Source organism: Bos javanicus, chromosome 17 (genome assembly GCF_032452875.1).
Source record: "Bos javanicus breed banteng chromosome 17, ARS-OSU_banteng_1.0, whole genome shotgun sequence".
In the NCBI taxonomy this organism is placed as follows: domain Eukaryota; kingdom Metazoa; phylum Chordata; class Mammalia; order Artiodactyla; family Bovidae; genus Bos; species Bos javanicus.
The window spans coordinates 61,988,705-62,007,818 of NC_083884.1; the positions used below are offsets into that span (position 1 = coordinate 61,988,705).

The following is a 19,114-nucleotide window of genomic DNA, read 5'->3' on the forward strand; positions in this document are numbered from 1 at the left end:
GGGGCCTCAGTGTAAAATGATCTTGGGGAAGCTCTCTAGTTCTCCATTTGCAATGGACCCCCTCTCGGCCCCACTGACAGGCCCTGGCATTGACTCACAGCTTGACAAATGGATCTGAGTAGCCATTGGCATCCATGGCCGCCAGGTGCACGCAGCGTATGATGCCCACGATGAGGCCTCCCTGCTGTGTGCTGTACATGAGGGACACCAGGATCTTGCCGCGTTCCTCTATGTCACCAATACGTTCCACCTGCTGCAGTAGGAGAAGAGGGTGTGTGGGTCTAGGACGGACGGGTTCTGGGAACATGGATGGTGATCATTAAGAGACAGTCTGTGGAAAGTAGGAGGACTTGGGCCAGCACAAGTGCAGTTCAGCACCACAAACAGCAGACACTCCCCTCCAACCTCCAGGGAGGAGCAAATGATGAAAGCCAACAGGCCCAGTCCTTGGCACACGGGGGCTGGTGGCTTTATTCTGACTTAGTCACAGGCTAAGTCTGACACTGGTCATAGACTGAGCCTGACCCTGATGCCAGCCCGACTCTGAGCTCAGAACCCCCCATCCAACCAGTCTTCTCAAAAGCAGAGTGCCTGGGGCCAAGGGCATGGCTGTGAAGCCCAACTCGAGCCTCTGCCAGACGCACAGCTTAAAGAACCTGCCCTGCCTTCCCAAGGGGTGTGTGGCATTGCCCTAGTGCAGTGGAATTACTAGAAGAGCTTCTGCAAACAAGGCCAAGGAACACGAGGGTGTCTTCTGCGGGCAAGAGGATGGGCTTCCCCCACCTTGGGGGCTCCAGGTGTGAAGAGCATGCTCCTGGTCTCATGTTCTAATGCCCTGGGCAAAGGCACCTCTCATTATGAACCAACAGGCGGGTGGTTTGGGGAGAAAGAGTGGGAAACGGGCCAGTGAGGGAGAGAAAAGGGAGATGTCAAACCCTGTTTGTGGCTTCAACTATATTTTTCCATTTTACTCAGCACTCACCTCCTCCTCATAGAGGGCCATGCCTCGGGCTGACCCAGTGGTTCCGGCACGCTTCATCTTGAGGAGGGAGATAAAAAAGATAGAAAAGAAAAATAGCACTGTCAATGGGGCTCATCACCCTACTCAAGAAAGACCAGAGACCCCCTTCTCCCCTCCACTAGCATCCAGAGCCATGATGAGAGGTCCTCCAAGCTTCAGTAGCCCTCCAACACTCCCCCTTTCAGCTAATATATATATATATATATATATATATATATATATAAAATGCTAACCATTTGAGAGACCATGTTAATGCACAACAGCCTATGATGTAGATTGTATTAATGTCCCCATTTCACAGATGATGACACTGAGGGTCAGAGTGGTCAAACCACTTGCCCCAGTCAGTAAGTGGCAGACTACCGGATCCACAAAACAGATAAGGTGTTGTCTGCTCTGGTTGAAGCAGCACAGGGGCCTTGAGATCTGGTCCACCAGATGCTTCTTCCCCCATGGCTCCTTTGGGGAACAGAATGTGAAAAGCACTGGTTAAATCCAACCTCTCGCCTTTAGAGATGAGGAAACTGAGGTCCAGAGGAAAGGGCACAGTGCTTAGAAGATCCCTGTCCTTGGTGGGACACATGAAGGGAGTCAATGGTGAGAGGGTTAAGAGCAAAGATCAGCAGGGTGCTGGGGCCAGCGCAGGCCTGGCCTGCCACCTCTGTGCCTCCGGGACTGGCTGTGTCCATCAGAGCAAGATGAGCAGACCCAGTAACTGAAGACCCAGATGGGGGCCTGGCCCTGTCCTGACCGACTGGACTCACTGAGGGGAAGGAGATGAAGCCTGAAGAGCCAGCTGTTACCAGGCAAAGACCCAGAGGAAAGGCTTCCTCCTAGCACATCTGGCGATTTATTGGAGCCTGGCATCCGGTGTAAAGTTTTCCTTGTTGCTTTGTCGGTGCTATAGAACATGGTGTGGCACACATGAGAGTCCCTCCTGAGGCTGGCCATCTGGTGGGAGGATGCTGCAGGCATCTCCATGGGGGCACTGGCTCACTGCCCAGTGAGGAGGCACACTGGTCATTGCAGGAAAGCTGGGCTATGGCCAGTGTCTGAGAGCAGAGTCATCAACTCATATCTTAGCAACTCCCTCCTCTTTCTGGGCCCCAGGTAGCTCAGAGTTTAAAAAAAAAAACAAAAACTGGGTGGGTTGGATTATCTGTAAAAATACAGATTGCTAGGTCTCACCCTTCCTCACTAAGTCAGAATATCCAGGGAGATGTCCCATGAAATCTATTTTGTAAAGCTCTGGTTTTAAAATCTCCAGTTGATTCTGAGGTGCAGCCCAATTGAACAGCCTCGGTGTGGTTCTCGTTCTTTCTTAAAAGGTGAGAAATAGCAGTTGTAATGCTTTATATGTACTCTCACCTCAATCCTTAAAAGACCCTATGAAGTTGGTACCATATTTTCTCATTTTGCAGATAAGAAAACTGAAGCAGAGAGGGGTTAAGTCAAGGGATTCAAGCTATACTGCAGGTGGCAGAAACTGGGACTCAAACCCAGTCTGGCTCCAGAGCCCATGCTCTTAAGCACCACGCTATCCTGCCTTCTGTGTATCTCTGCGATGCTTTATGAACTTCTTGACTGACAGGTGGGTAAGGCAGCATTATTTTCTATAAGAACAACAGTTAATTTATGCGTGCTCATTATGTGCAGGGTTGTTTTAGTTATGTCTTTCACACAACCCTCCTACGAGGCAGGTGCTATTGTAATGTCCATTTTATAGACAAGAAAAACTGAGGCCCAGAATAGTTCAGACCCTTGGCGAGGGCCAGGGAGCAGGGACATGGCAGGGCTTTGAACATGGCGGGGCTTTGAACTCAGGCAGACCGCTCTGCCACACCACACTGCCCTTCAGAAGTGATGCTAACCAGGGTTGGAAGAAGGCATAGCCAGCAGGCAACCCTGATGTTCTGAGCTGAAATCTTCACCCTCCTCCCCAAAGCTGCCGCAGCCCCTCTCTGTCTGGCACCTGACAGATCTATCCCATCCTCTCCCTCACTGAACCCTCAGGGCATAGGCACTCACCGGGATCACCCGCTCCAGACAGATATTGAAGTTCTTCCTCTGATTGGGCTTCAGTTTCTTGAGGGAGAATCTGGTCTCACCAATAAACTCATTATGGCCGAATTTGTCCTCATCACAGACAGAGATTCTGTGGTCAATATAAAGGATGGGGATGAAAAAAAAAAAAAAGAGCATATACTGAGCACCTACTGTGTACCAAGAGCTGTGTGTGATTGATGATGGTAGGGAAGGTATAATGTGCACAGGAATAATACAACATCCTATTTATTGAACACTAGGCCAGGTATTTTAAATTTCTTCTTGATCACAGTATAACTTAATGAGCAGTAACATGCACAAAACTTAAATTTTTAGCTGCTGATTTTTGAATATGCATACACCCATGTAACCACCACTCAGATCAAGATGTAAAACATTTCAGCTGCCAGAAGACCCTCATGATTCCTCCTAGTCACTAACTTCTTCAAAGATAACCATTTTGTCCCCTTGGCAAGATTCCATGTCTTGTTTTTGACCTGCATATAAATAAAATCAGATGTATAGATTATTTTACATTTGGCTTCTTTTGTTCAGCATTATGTCTGTGAGATTCATCCATGTCTATAGTAATTTGTCCTTGTTTTGGGTGTATAGTATTCCATCATGTAAATATACTCTAATAATGTTGCTACATATGGGCATTTGGTTTCGAGCTATTTCTAGTTGTTATGAATGAAGCTGCGAGGGAATATTCACATTCATGTCTTTTTGTATGCACATGTATGTGTTTCTATTGGGTATTGCTGAGCCAAGCTTCTCCTGAGGTTAACACACAAATTTAACCTCAGTAGAAATGTCTAAACAGTTTTCCAAAGAGGTTCCTTCAATTATATTCCTCCCAGTAGTTTATGCAGGTCCTGGTTGTTCTTCATTCTAATTTCGATTTTGTCAGTTTTAACTGTTGCATTTCTGAGTAGGCCATAGTATCTATCTCCTTGTAGTATTAATTTACATTTCCCTGATGAGTAATGAAGCTCAGCCCCCTTTTCATCTGCTTAATGGCCATTTCGGCAGCATGTTTTGCAAAGTTAGGCTAGGACCTCTTCTCATTTAATTCTTTCCCTTCTCCCAAACCTCTGAGTTTCCCACTTTATAGAGGAAACTGGGGCCCAGAAAGGTTGAATAATTTTTCCCTAGTAAGGGGCAGAGAGGGCAACCCACTCCAGTATCCTTGCCTGGAGAGTCCCACGGATGGAGCAGTCTGGCAGGCTACAGTCCATGGGGTCGTAAAGAGTCAGACACAACTGAGCAACTAAACATCACACAAGGCGCAGCACCAGAATTTGAAGCTCCTGAATCCCAGAACACTGTATTGTCTTTTGCTACCCATTCTGTACAGCAGTAAGTACACTAGAGACACAAAATTGGTGGTCATGAGAAAGGTACCTCAGGAGGCCCAAAGGACAAGTTGAGGCATGATAATTCTTCCTGACATATACTAAGAGGAACGAAGGAATCTCCCCCTCACCAAGGCATGGGAGGCTGATAGGAACTAACAGCACCTTGCTCTCGGCCATCAACATTTGTTGAACGAGTACTCCAGTAAAACAAAAAATTGCTGAACAAGGTTCATAGCTCTAGAGGGTCAGAACACCCTCCTTCTGAGCCCCATGTGTACACACCATGCAGCCAGTAGGGGTGTGAACAACACCATCCTTTCTACAGGACAATATGTCTCCAAAGACTTAAAAATAGTCACCATATTTGACCTAGCAATGCCACTTCTAAGAATTTATCTTGAAGACATAAGTGCAAAAATACATAACTAAAGATCCTTCCTATAGTTTTGTTTGTAATTGTGAAAAAGCAGAAATAATGTAAGTATTCTATAATGGGGAGAGATCTTAAGAAAATTATGAAATAACCCTGGAAACGTTAACAGTACACATTGAAAATAATGTTGTCCTCACTCACCAGGGAAATGCAAAAGCCACAATGTGACACCCCTACACACTCACCAGAATGGCCAACATGGAAAAGTGTTGATGAGGACGCAACTGGAACCCCCAGACACTGCTTGTTGGAGTGTAAAAACCATAAAACTATGGAAAACTGGCAGTCTCTACTAGACCTAGACATGTACATATACTGCGGTTCAGTCATACACTCCCAGGTGTATATACGACAGAAATGCATGCAAGGAACAGCTACTACCATGTTCCAGCAGCACTATTTGTAATAGCCCCGAACAGAAAGTCCACCAAATGCTCATTAACAGTAGAATGAATAAGTGAAACTGTTACATCCACACAACGGAATACTAAATAGCAATGAGAACAACTTACAACTACACACAACTCGGGTGACTGTCACAAACGGATATTAAATGAGAGAAGACAGACATAAAAGAATGATGTGGTGTGGTTTCATTGTATAAAGTACAGAAATAGACTGAGCGAAGCTGTCCTGTTAGCAATGGGGGCGGTGAACGCCCTGCGGGGAAAGGTCCTCACTGAGGGGGGCGGGGCGGGGCGGGGCGGGGCGGGGCGGGGGGGGTGCTTCCGTGGTCCAGCGCTGTTCTGTTTTCTTAACTCAGTGTGTTCACTCTGTGAAAATGTGTCTATCTGTACACTTTTTCATGTGCACTTTTCTAAATGGATGTTACACTGCTATACAAATGTGTGCTTAAGAAAATTTTGTAGCTGACAGGAATGTACTTGGAACAGCCCCTTTGAAGAGGAGTTTGTATGTCTTGTAAAATTAAAAAGACCCACACCCTATATCCTATGATCCAGCAAATATTCCTCCTTGATTTCTATCCTAAGGAAATACTCATATGAACCCAAGGAAGCATGAAGGATGCTCATTGAAAATTCGTTTATAATAGAGAAAAGCTGGAAGCTGTCTAAACGTCTGTCCACAGGGAACTGGATAAATAAAGTGGTAAACAGTCACATAAAACTTTAAGACATGCCAAACAATATCATATACTGTTTACAGACACATAATTATGCAGCTGAAGCATAGGATACGCTTGGGAATCATACCCATAGAATTCAGAATAGTGGTTAGCCCTGGGGAAGGAAGAAGAAAAGAGGCGGGGGATGGAGTATACAAGAGGAGCTTCAGTTTGCATCTGTAGTGCTTAATTCTTTACAAAAAAAAGAGCAGAAGCAAATACAAAAAATATTAAGGTTTTTGAAAGACTGTTTTTTTTTTATATTCTGTAAAAGTGTTACTTGCTCAGTCATGTCCGACTCTTTCCGACCCCATGGACTGTAGTCCGCCAGGCTCCTCTGTCCATGGAATTTTCCAGGTAAGATACTGGAGTGGGTGGCATTCCCTCCTCCAGAGGATCTTCCCAACTCAGGGATCAAACCCAGGTCTCCCGCGTTGCGGGTGGATTCTTTACCATCTGAGCCACCAGGGAAGCCTGTATATATATTCATGATATTTACTAATAAAGCATTTAAAAATATGTGATAAATCTATGCCGTGGAATACTCTGAAACAGTTAAAAATTAGGTAGATCTAATGTGTAAAATGTGTAAAATAAGTAGCTAATGGGAAGCTGCTGTCCAGCACAGGGAACTCAGCTTTGTGCTCTGTGATGACCTAGAGGGCTGGGATGGGAGAGTGGGAGGGAGACTCAAGAGAGAGGGGATATATGTATACATACAGCTGATTCACACTGTTGTATAGCAGAGACCAACACAACATTGCAAAGCAAATATACTCTAATTAAAAAGTAAAATAAATATCCTGAAAAAAATTAGGTGGCTCTAAATGTCTTCTCATGGCCACAAACCTAAGATATATTTTAAGGAAAAAGGCGAGTTCCAGATATATTCGAAAAGATATTTCTTGTACTGTAAATGATGGTGTTTGCATATATATGTACACTAAATGTATGTATACGGGGCTTCCCAGGTGGCGCCAGGTAAAGACCCTGTCTGCCAGTGCAGGAGACTAAGAGATGTGGGTTCGATCTCTGGGTCAGAAAGATCCCCTGGAGGAGGGCATGGCAACCCACTGCAGTACTCTGGCCTGGAGAATCCCATGGACAGAGGAGCCTGGCAGGCTACAGTCCATGGGGTTGCAAAGAGTTGGACACGACTGAAGCAACTAAACCACCACCACCATGTATGTATATAATGAATATATACACACTCACAGAAGGAGAAAAGAGACCCAGGCAAAGGAAGGGATGAACATTTAAAGGCAGCTTTGTTTTCTCAGTAATTCTTCACAAGAAGAATATACTCATTTATTGAGTGCTAAGTGGCTTCAGTCGTGTCCCACTCTTTGCATCCCCATGGACTGTAGCCTGCCAGGCTCCTCTGTCCATGGGATTTTCCAGGCAAGAATACTGGAATGGGTTGCCATGCCCTCCTCATTAACGCATTTTAATACATTATAGAAGAATATGAAGTGGCATCAGTAAGTGAAGCTGGCTGATTATTCGATAGGATGGTCCATTCTTATAAACATTTTAAAAAATACTTAAACTTTATTTAAAAAAATACTTTTGCGCGCACACACACACAAATACACACGCTAAACCCAGATGTCAAGACACCAAGATGTTAACAGTTTCACTTACCTGTACTTTCAAAAATGTCTACTTGAAATAGGTAACATCTTTTAGAAGTAAAACTACCCTGAGATGTTTTAAGGCATAGCTCCTGGGGATCACGCGTGCTTGTCTGCCCAGCCGTGGCCCGTCTCTGCCCTCCCACCCAGCAGGCACCTGAGGGTCTTCCTTTGCATGTCCTCGTCTGTGATGCCATGGTAGACCAGAGTTTCGTTCCAGATGGGGTTTCTGGTGTTCCGCAGGGTTTTTGTACGAAGCTTGTTGGACTAGAACCCAGAGAGATGGACAGACAGACACCTGCCTCAGTGGGGAGCCAGCCCTGCAGCCACATCCCCTGGGCCCGTATAGTGGCTGGGTGACTTAGGAGGCCACTCCCCTTAGGAGTGTCCAGGGCTCTGTTCTCCCAAGTGCGTGTTCTCAGGGGAGTCGGGGTCAGGCTCTAGGATGCATCGCCAACACTGGACGGTGGGCTACCCCTCCCTCCAGGCCCTCTCATTGACCTTTGCATAAAGGTTAGAAAGCTACAATGTCTTTGAGAAAAATGATTATTTCCAGGACAGGGAGGCAGAAATGAGAGTCACTCACTCCTAGGCAGTGAAGACATAATTTCTGGGGATATTGGGGCAATTCTCTCAACTTCCCCAAATAGAATCCTCCATGCTGGAAATTCCTTGGAGGGGACAAATTTTTTTATTTTACTCTAGGAGTGAAGGCTAGAAATACACCTGGTGACAAACCCAATTCATACTAACATGTATAACTGACTGGATTCTCTAGCAAAGCAGGTTTGGATTTAGGAGCGGGCAAAGGAGAGAGTGTCAAGGAGAAGCAAATGTCACTCGGAATAGAAGGAGTAGTGGCCAGCTAGTTTGGCCATGGCCAGATGGGACTGTCTTTTCTTCACTTGATCTTAGCCTAAAGGCTGAGAAGCAATGGGACTGTCTTTTCTTGATCTAAACACAAAAAAAAGTGAGAAAAAGTGTGTGTGGGGGTGTGTGTGTATGCCTGCACACATGTATGTGTATCCTTTTTTGTCTTATGGGGCATTTGATACTTACAAAAATTTTTGAAAAGGCGTTTTCCTAAGATCACGTGTATAGTATATACCAAGTATATAGTCAGCTTTGTTTTTAGGACATTCATGTCAAGTGAACACAAAGCAAAAAATAAAACTCAAGAAGGCACACTTTCATTTCCAGCCTTGTGTTCTGAGGGGGTCAATCCAAAGAAAGGAGAATTAATCCCACTTTTCCTCCCCAGAGCAAAATAATGATCAGCAGGTGAGGTGGAATGGGAGAGAAAGGTAGGAGGGACGGGGGCCCATTTTCTCTTAATGATAGAATATTTTCTCAAGTTATCTGGAGAGAGTTGTTCATCCCTGTTGAGAGATGTTTGGCTGAGGCACAAAATGGGAGGGGGAGGTGACCATGGTCAGCACTGGGGAGCCACTATAGCTGTTTGAGCAGGTCAGGGCATAATCATGGCATCTGCTTATCTACTGGATCCCTGGTTTCTGAGTTGGAAAAATGAGCAGAGCCCCTGCCTCTTGAAGGAGGATGGCTCTGGCCCATGCCTTACCCCGTGCAAGGACTTTGCCAATCAGGGAAGTGGGGGCTTGGGGGCAGATAGGGCTATTTTAGGCTCTGAGCTGGGAACCTTGGGTGCTTTCCAGAGCCCATGTGCCCGGCTTGCCGAGAGGCCCAGGCCATATGGTACCTTGCTGGCTCCCGGCAGGAGGTGCAGCTTAACGTAGGGATCGGCCAAGCCATTCGAATCCATGGGCTTCAGTCCCTGTAAGAAAGGAAGCAATGGTGTGAGGGCCTGGGGAGGGCTTGGGCACTCAGCTATCAAAGGCAATGTACAGTTATTGATCCACCCTGTGTGCTTCCTCCCCTGAAGAAAGAGAAAGGAAATACAGCACCTCAGAATGAGCACTGGAATCAGGCAGATGAGGTTTAAAGCCTGGTCATGTCACTTACTGGCTGTGTGACCTCAGGCAAGTGTCTTAACCTCTCTGAGTCTCATTTTCCTCACCTGTCAAACGGGATGTGTCATGGGCTGGTAAGATCTAAATGCATTCCCACTTGTAAAGTGTTTGGCAGTGGCTGGCACACTGGAAGTGCTCCATCAAGGTTGGATTGTTATTGCTGAGATGGAAGGACATGTCCCAGAATGGGTGGGAGAGGAGGAAAGGCTAGGGAGAGGAGGCTTGTGTTCGGGCCCTGGCCTCTTCACTCGCTTCTGAGACCTCAGTCTCTCCATCCATGTGATGGAGATCACAGTCTCTGTCTGGTCCCTCTTAGAGCTGACATGGGGCTCAAATCAACCATAGGGAAAGGAGTCTGTCTGGGATAGGAGTTAAGTTGGGCTTGTTAGTATGAGCAATTCCAAAATTCCTGGGGCTCAGATACATTTTGTCTACTCCCTAGGCCCTGGCTGGGGAGGTGTCTTATCTCTGGGCTCCCACGGTCTCCTTTTAGAGCACTAATCTCCAATCCCATGTGTTTCGTCCTGTGATCTCTGGGAACCTCAGTTTCCCCATCTGTTTAATGGGGCTGATCACAGCCAATGCTTCATGGGATTCTTGGAGGAGTAAAGGAGCTCTCACTTGTGAATGTTGAGCTCTGGTCCTGGCTTAAGTTAAGTATGATCAGTGTTTGTTAGTACTATATGGGGACAGGAGGCCACAAAGTAGGGTGCAAGGGGTAAATCTGGCCAGGGAGCCTAGAGGGTAAGAGCACAGGCTTTTGAGTTGGACAACATAGGTTCAAATCCCAGCTCCACTTCTTCCTGGCTCTGTGACCTGAGCAAGTCCCTTAATTTCCCTGTGTCTCAATTTCCCCATCTATAGAATGGGAATGATGATGAAACCTTCCTCATAGGTTTGTTGTGAAGATTAAATGGGACAAAATAATCTGTAGAAAGCCCCAGAGGGTGAATAATACTTGTGTGTGCAGGAGTGCTCAGCAACTCAGTTATGTCCAACTTTTTGCAACGTGGACTGTAGCCCACCAGACTCCTCTGTCTATGGGATTTCCCAGCAAAAATACTTGAGTGGGTTGTCATTTCCTTCTCCACGGGATCTTCCTGACCCAGGGATGGAACCTGGGTTTCCTGTGTCTCCTGCACTGCAGCTGGATTCTTTACTGCTGAGTCAACAAGGAAGCCCGAATAATACTCAGGTGATGGTTTCTTATCCATTTCTAGAACAAAGTTCATGAGAGCACAGCCTATTCTGGCTCATTCTAACATTCTCCAGCATTAGGGTAGTTCCTGGTACACAGTAGCTATTTAATAAACATTTCTGGAATGTCTGCTTGGATTGTGAGTTTGCAAATCAGCAGATGTTGTGGTTTTCAAATTGAAACGGGAACATGTTGGTTTGGTAAACATACCAGTTTACCACAGTTACTACCATTCCCTAACACTTTCCACATGCTTCTTGTCTCTATTACCAACCTAGCCCGTAAGTCATTAAGCCCCTGTCTCAAGGGGGCTGTGATGGTGTGGCTTTCTCCCATTTCTGAAGCTGGAGGCCATTAAATCTGGATTCAAATCCAGCTCTATCCCTTACCAGTTGAGTGGCCTTAGGCTTTAACTTTCTAAGCCTCAGTTTTCCCATCTGTACAATGGGGCTAATAATAATCTCTTCCTCAGAGGTTCCTGTGAAAATTAAAAAAGATAATGTAGGGCCTTACCTCACTGTGTTATTGGGGGTGGGGTGTAAATGCATCTAAACACCTGCTGAAAAGTGACCTGGGTGTGTTGATCTAGAAGTTGTGTTAAGCATCTCACACATCACTGATCATTCAAACTGGGACATTTTGTGAGTGGGAAGGAGAGTTCTTAATTATTTTAGCAAGGCAACAGGCATAATGGGGACCATCTGTGCAAACTGGGATACCCAGCTACCTTCTGTGTAATACTCACCATTGCCCTTATGGGAGAGGCTCTACTATTATCCCCGAGGCACAGAGAGGTTAAGTAACTTCCCCCAAGTCCCACAGCTAGGAGCAGGAGAGCTGGTGTTAGAACTCAGGAAGTCTGGTTCCTGAGCCTTGCTTGTTCTCTATAGACCAGACTTGGGGCAGGGGAGACCCTGGTTAGTTTTTAATACTTCCTTGGGTTGGCACTGGCATCATCCAGCTTTCCTCAGGGCCTAGAGTGGAGTCGGCTCAGTGCCCCTGAAACCTGCAGTGTAGAGATGCTCTTCCAACCTGGGTCTGCCCTTCCCGCCCCCTCAGAAGGCCAGATGACTGTCCTTGTATCTGCAACAACAGGGCTTCCCAGGTGGCTCAGTGGTAAAGTATCTACCTGCCAATGCAGGAGCCACAGGACATGTGGGTTCCATCTCTGGGTTGGGAAGATCCCCTGGAGTAGGAAATGGGAACCTACTCCAGTATTGTTGCCTGGGAAATCCCATGGACAGAGGAGCCTGGTGGGCTATAGTTCATAGGGCTGCAAAGAGTCAGACACTATTGAGGTAATTTAGCGCACCCAATCTGCAACAATAGGCCCCTGACTGTCTGCTACTCCAGCTTGACAGCCGCATCTGTAGAAGGAGCTGTTCAGTGACTTGTCAGCTGTCAAGATCGGCTGTCACTGCCTCCCGGGTGACACCTCTGCAGTGCCCTCCAGCGGCTGTGGATGGGGCAGGTCTCAGCTCTGCCATTGAAGCTTGGTTGCCTTCATTCCCAGGAGGCAGATACAGTTAAGTAAAACCCCTCCCGGGCCATCCCCACAGCAAGTCCTCCCCGAAAGGAATTAGCCGTGGCCAGTTCCTGCGCTTTTCTCATTCCTGTCACTGTCACAGACAGACAAGGCCATGACAGGAGACAGGCCTAATAACCCATGCCCTCCCCAAGTCCCCTGGAAATGCCAGAGCAGACTGAGCGGTCCCCAGCTTGGCCCCTCACCCACCTTGGCCTTTATGATGGTGCAGTGCAGGGAGCTGTTGTCCTGGTCATAGAGAAGGCTGAACTCCAGGGCACCCAGGGTGGCTGAAGAGGACAGAGGCAGGTACCAATAAGACACTCATTCCGTCATTCAACAAACATTTCCTGACCACTTACCATGTGCCCAGTCTGGGATAGGCATTGAGCCTACAGGGCAGAGGAAGACTTATTTGGACTTCTCATCCTCATAGACCCTCCTCTTCCTTGGAGCCCTCGGCACACCTATGATCAGTTAATCATTTGTGCAATTGCCTAGTTAATGACTTCTATCCGCTAGGCTGAGAACCCCATGAGGGTAAGGCTGTGACTGTCTTGTTCACTGCTATGTCCCCACTGGGCACAGTGCAGGGCACACAGTTGGCACTCACTTACTTGCTGAAGGAATAAATGAGTCTTAGCGTTTGCTGTTGCCTGTGTCTAGAATGCACTTCCTCTAGATCCTCCTGTGGCTGATGACTTCTCATTATCCACTTCTCAGTTTAAATTAAATGCTACCTCCTTAGAGAAGCCCTCTCTGATTGCTCCATCTAAAGCAGCTACCTTCTTGGTCATTTCACCCTATTTTACTTCCTTCACCATGCTCTGTTTCTGTTTGAAATCAACTCATTGGTACATTATGTGTCTTTCCACTAGAATGCTATTTCCATTAGATCAGCCATCTTGTCTGTCTTTTTTTTTTTTTTTGGCCATGGTATCCTTAGCACTTATAATAGTTTAGGGGCACCTAGTCGGTGCTCAATAAATACTTGTCGATACAGAGATGAGTGAGGGAGGGAGCGAAATACAGAGACAGGCTTGTTATAAATCATCAAGGACATCTCCTATTAGGGACATACATAGGCTGAGAGGGATAGTCTAGGCTTGGCGGGTCAGGAAGAGACACTTCAGGTGGATAGAAGGAGCAGTGGTCACTGCTCTGGGCAGAGGGGCCAGGATTCCGAGAGCCAAAAGGTGGGATAGACATGGCGCCTTTCCAGAGCAGAAGCAGCCTGTGGCCGACAGCTGAGACTCCTTTCCCCCAAGCCTGCAGCCCCGCGGCCCCTGGGGGAGACAGGACAGCTGATATTTCCTCCAGGTCTGGCCTCCGATCTGCTGCAGCATTGAGACTGACCGTCGGCCCCTCCACTCACTGTCCATGTGAACTAGGACAAGCCCTTGAGCCTCTCCGAGACTCCATCTCCCTATCTGTGAAATCGGAAGAAGAAAAGCGACTATTCCTGGACTCACTGGGATGGTTAAAGTGAGCACTGCACGTAGCACACTTAGAAAAGTGCCTGACTATTACTATTATTACTTCTGATGCGCATGTTGCATAATAATACTTCCTCATGGGTGTTCTGTACTATATAAAATGATTTTTGGTTTTTGATGCCCTTTCTCAGGAGGTACCTCAGTTTACCCTGTACTTGTACTTTGTACTATATAAAACGTTTTTTGTGTGTTTTGTACTACATAAAATGATTTCTGGTTTTCGATGCCCTTTCTCAGGAGGTAACTAAGTTTACCCTCCCCTCAGCCCCGCATGGGAAGGCAGTATTTACTCCCCTTTTTACAATGAGGAGAGATAACCTGAAGGGCCAAAGCCATTCCACTGATTACAGCCATTGGTCCATTTCTTTGGAGCAGGTCCAGTCTCCCCATCTGACCAGCAGCTCTTGGAATGTCCCTCCAACCCCACAACGTGAATCAGGTCCAGACACGACCCATCTGTGCTTCCTTCCAGCTCACAAGGGCCACCCCAGCTCTCCCCTGCAGTGCTCAGCCACACCCAAGAGAAGTGCCACTAGGGTGTGTGTGTGTGTGTGTGTGTGTGTGTGTGTGTGTGTGTGTGTCCCCTTGGGACTCAAGGTCTGAGTGAGAGAAGCACAGAGTCGACACTTTATAAATCACCGTGTGGATGGATGCAAGAGGAAATACCAGAAAATTTTAAATCATGGTTAAAAAAATGACTTTTAGAAGACACACTAAAGAGTGGGAAACTATTAAAACACGTGCCTCTTTGTATACACCTAGGAGTGGAATTGCTGGGTCATATGATAATTCTATGAAATCACCCAGTAGAACACTGTGAATGTAGTTGAATTATACTCATAAAAAACCATGTAAAAGGTAACATTGATGTTATGTATGTTTTACAATGATGAAAAAACCATAAAGCACCTATACTTTAGAAAGCTGATGTCATTTTGTGAATTTAGTAACACAAATTTGTATTTTTATAACTTGGCTAATATGTTTATGGGGGGCTGGGGTATACAGGGCTGTCCCCAGACCCATTCTTGTTTCCCAGGGGGTGAGCACTGAAGCGACTTTTTCAGCCACCCCTCTGTTACGAGTCACCTACTTGCTTCATCCGAATCGTAGCTGTTGGCTTCCTCCTCGTCCTCCTCAGGGGGTGGGGGCTGACGGGCCGGGGCCACCACCGGCTGGGGAGCAGCCGCAGAGGCTTGGGTATAGGAGCCCGGGGGGTGGCCCGCTCGGTCCTCCCTGGTTCCAGCTGCCGAGTAGCCTCCGATTCCCCCGGTTCTCTCCTCCCGGGGTTGGGCGGCGGCCCCTGTATAGTCGGGGTCACTGGGAGCCACCTCTGCAGGGGAGATGGGGAGAGGGTGAGAAAGAGGCAGCTGAGTCCCTGTGTTGGAACTCTAGCAATGACAACTGCTGCAGTGCTGCTGCGAGTGATGAGCACCAACCAGGTGCTTGTCAAGCTTTGCATCAGAATCACCCACTGCTCTGCAATGGGGGGACTGTCACTTCCCTTGGATGGTGGGTGTGGCACACATTGCGCTGCTCCCCAGATCTCAGAATGTCGCCTTTGTCGGAGCCACCCAAGGAAGGTTTGCAAAAATGCAGGTTCCCGGGCCCCAGCTGGAATCTAAAGACCCTGTGATGGGGCCTTGGAATCTGTTTTATAACAAGACCCGTGGGCTGATTCAGATGGAGGCAAAACAGACCTCACTGAGAGCGCTCACTGGTGTGGGCTCTGAAGCCAGGCAGCCTGGGTTTGAATCTCAGCTGTGTGTCCTGGAGCAAGTGACTTGTCTCTGAGCCTTAGTTTCCTCATCCCCAAAATGTGGAATTTTAAGACGTGAACGTGCTCAAATAGTAGTTCAGTTCAGTCACTCATGAACCACAGCACGTCAGGCTTCCCTGTCCATCACCAACCCCTGGAGCTTGCTCAAACTCATGTCCAACAAGTCAGTGATGCCACCCAACGATCTCATTCTCTATCATCCCCTTCTCCTCCCGCCTTCAATCTTTCCCAACATCAGGGTCTTTTCCAATGAGTCAGTTCTTTGCATCAGGTGGCCAAAGTATTGGAGCTTCAGCTTCAGCATCAGTACTTCTGATGAATATTCAGGACTGATATCCTTTAGGATGGACTGGTTGGATCTCCTTGCAGTCCAAGGGACTCTCAAGAGTCTTCTCCAACACCACAGTTCAAAAGCATCAATTCTTCGGTGCTCAACTTTCTTTATAGTCCAACTCTCACATCCATACATGACCACTGGAAAAACCATAGCCTTGACTAGATGGACCTTTGTTGACAAAGTAATAGCTATCATTTAAACATTTTTTCTCTAATATATGCACAGGAGGCTCAGTGGTAAAGAATCCACCTGCCAATGCAGGAGATGCAGGAGACACGGGTTCGATCCCTGGATCAGGAAGATCCCCTGGAGGAGGAAATGGCAACCCATTCCAGGATTCTTGCCTGAGAAACCCAAGGACAGAGGGGCCTGGTGGGCTACAGTCCAGAGGGTCACAAAGAGTCGGATACGACTGAGGAACTGAGCCCATCGCACAGTACCTGGTGCATTAGCAAGCAGTGAACACGTTGTATTGATTGGGGCTGTTACATACATATCATGTAATAATCACTGTCACTTGGAGTGATCTTGGCAAAGAAAGAAAGAAGTCTGGAACAGAGAAGGAGACATCACTTGAGTGTTTGCCCCAAGCGCCGCCCTGCCTCCACTTCACAGGTGTAGACACAGGCCCAGGGGCAGCAGGTGATGGGCAGAGGCCACGTGCTAAGGTTTTCTATGTCTCAGTTTACTTAATCCTCACAACAACTCTATGAGGTAGGTCTTTGTGTTATTCTCATTTTAGAGATGAGGAAACTGAGGCTCAGGGAAGTTAAGTGACTTACCTAGGGTCACACAGTTGGGAAGTGAAGAACAGTGATTTGAATCCAGGCAGCCTGTGCTCTTAACCACTGAATGTATTGTCATTTTCTGTCCATCAAACGTTAGTACGGACTCTCTAGAGTTTTAGAATTCGGAGGATCCCTTAGAGATCATCAGCTAGGTCTCAGGATGCAGTATGGGCCAATGTCTGGTAGCCCCTGCTCTCTCTCTCTCCACCTCTGTCTCTGTCATTCTCTCTCTCTCTCAATTAGTGAAAGAGAGGTGGTCACCCACACAGGCACAAAAAGAAGTGAACACTTGCCTGGTCTCTGATCTGGAAAGCGTCCCGTCGGCCCCGGACTGGGTCTGCTGCCTCCTGGGGGTCCTGAGTGGGGCAAAGACAGAAAGAAGCTTGGAACAGAGAAGGCGGCATCATTTGAGGGTTTGCTCCAAGCCCTCCTCATTTCACGGTGCAGACACAGGCCCAGGGGTGGTGGATGATGTGCAGAGGTATCCAGGGGTGCAGGAACAGTCCCACTGTAGGGATCCTGGGGCTGGACAGGCCTAGCTTCAAGCCCCAGTCCTTCCCTCCTGAATCTCATCTTCCTCCCCGCTTCCTCCCATCACCAGTGGGGCTGGTGATACCTGCTCTTCACGTTTTGCTGGCTGTTATGAGGTCAACGAGCTAATGGAATAAGAATCACTTGCAAGGTAACAGGCGAGTCCATGCTTTGTGTCCACCATTATTACAGGGTCATTACCAGTCCAGAGGATTCTCTACATTTCCAAAGCTTGGGATGTGGGAGAGAGCCACAGGTTTGGGGCATGAAATAATAACATTCAATGACACAGTGAGAAAGCCATTCTGGGCTCCATTGGTTTGATACTGATCCCATCATGGGAAAAATCTTACTGTGGTGCTCTTTTCTTTAACACATCTCTAACCTTTATAAGTGTCCCTTTTGAAAAAGCAAAAGAGGATAGGCCTCAGGCTCCAAACCTTCAGTAGGCCAGTGTACTGAGAATATCACTGCACTCTTTTATCTTCAGTACATTAATCTTTTAAAGATTTGTTTAATTTATAAATTAAATTATAAGTTAATATAGGCTGTGCTAGGTCCTTGTTGCTGTGTGTGAGCTTTCTCTAGTTGTGGTGAGTGGGGTCTACTTCATTGCTGTACGCAGGCTTTTTACTGCTGGGTGTCTCTCGTTGCAGAGCACGGGCTCTAGGCACACAGGCTCAGTAGTTGTGGTACATCGATTTATTTGCCCCATGGCATGTGGGATCTTCCCAGAACAAGGATCAAATCCATGTCCCCCTGCATTGGCAGGCAGACTCCTAACCACTAGACCACCAGAGAAGACCCAGTATACTAATTTTTATAATAGCTTCCACAATAGGTTGAATTGCATTCCCCCAAAGATGTTCAAGTCCAAACTCCCAGTCCCTGTGAATGTGAATATTTAGGAAAAGGGTCTTTGCAGATGACCAAGTTAAGATGCAGTCATTAGGCTGGGCCCTAATCCAATATGACTATTCCCTTATAACGAGGGGAAATTTGGACACACAGGACCCAAGCGTGGAAGGAGGATGATGTGAAGATCCCTCTACAAGCCAAGGAATGCCTGAGGCTCCCAGAAGCGAGGGGAGAGGATGGGACACATTCTCTCTCACAGCTCATGAAAGGAACCAACCCTGGCAACACCTTGATTTTGGACTTTTGGCTTCTAGAACTGGGCCACAATACATTTCCTTTATTCTAAGCCACCCAGCTTGAGATACTTGCTATGACTGCCCTTTGTGCTGTTTAGTCACTAAGTTGTGTCCTATTCTTTGAGACTCCATGGACTGCAGCACTGCAGGCCTCCCTGTACTTCACTATCTCCCGGAGGTCACCCAAACCCACGTCCATTGAGTGGTGATGCCATCCAGCCATCTCATCCTCTGTCGTCCCCTTCTCCTCCTGCCTTCAATCTTTCCCAGCATCAAGGTCTTTTCCAATGAGTTGGCTCCTCACATCTGGTGGCCAAAGTATTGGAGCTCCAGCTGCAGCATCAGTCCTTCCAATGAATATTCATGACTGCCCTAGCAAACTATTAATAATACACTCTCTTTTTTTCTGGTATGGAATGCTGGTTTCCCATTATTGTAGGTTTCTTTTAAAATAACAAAATTTTAAAAATATTTTATTTATTTGGTTGCACCAGGTCTTGGTTGCAGCGTGTGGGATCTAGTTCCCTGACCAGGGATTGAACCCAGCTCCCCTGCATTGGGAGCATGGAGTCTTAGCCATTGGACCACCAGGGAAGTACCTAAAATAACAGCTTTTTAAATGCACCTATTAGGAATTATTTCCATTCTTTTATACAAGCCGTATGTGCTCAAATTTTCTCATGTTACTAATCTCTT

The 19,114-nt window shown here is 47.1% G+C and overlaps 1 protein-coding gene across 9 annotated transcripts in view; it reads right to left on the bottom strand.

Moving 5' to 3' along the window:
• The window catches only part of RPH3A (rabphilin 3A), a 293,375-nt gene that overhangs the window by 5,140 nt on the left and 269,121 nt on the right, over window positions 1-19,114 (bottom strand). For all 9 annotated transcript variants that reach the window (XM_061384969.1, XM_061384968.1, XM_061384970.1 and 6 more), the window contains 8 exons: window positions 17,027-17,089; window positions 14,922-15,161; window positions 12,543-12,622; window positions 9,339-9,413; window positions 7,779-7,888; window positions 3,050-3,176; window positions 983-1,039; window positions 99-253 (listed from right to left, as the gene is read on the bottom strand). In XM_061384969.1, coding sequence (XP_061240953.1) covers window positions 99-253; window positions 983-1,039; window positions 3,050-3,176; window positions 7,779-7,888; window positions 9,339-9,413; window positions 12,543-12,622; window positions 14,922-15,161; window positions 17,027-17,089 — 907 coding nt within the window. The remainder of the gene's footprint in view (window positions 1-98; window positions 254-982; window positions 1,040-3,049; window positions 3,177-7,778; window positions 7,889-9,338; window positions 9,414-12,542; window positions 12,623-14,921; window positions 15,162-17,026; window positions 17,090-19,114) is intronic.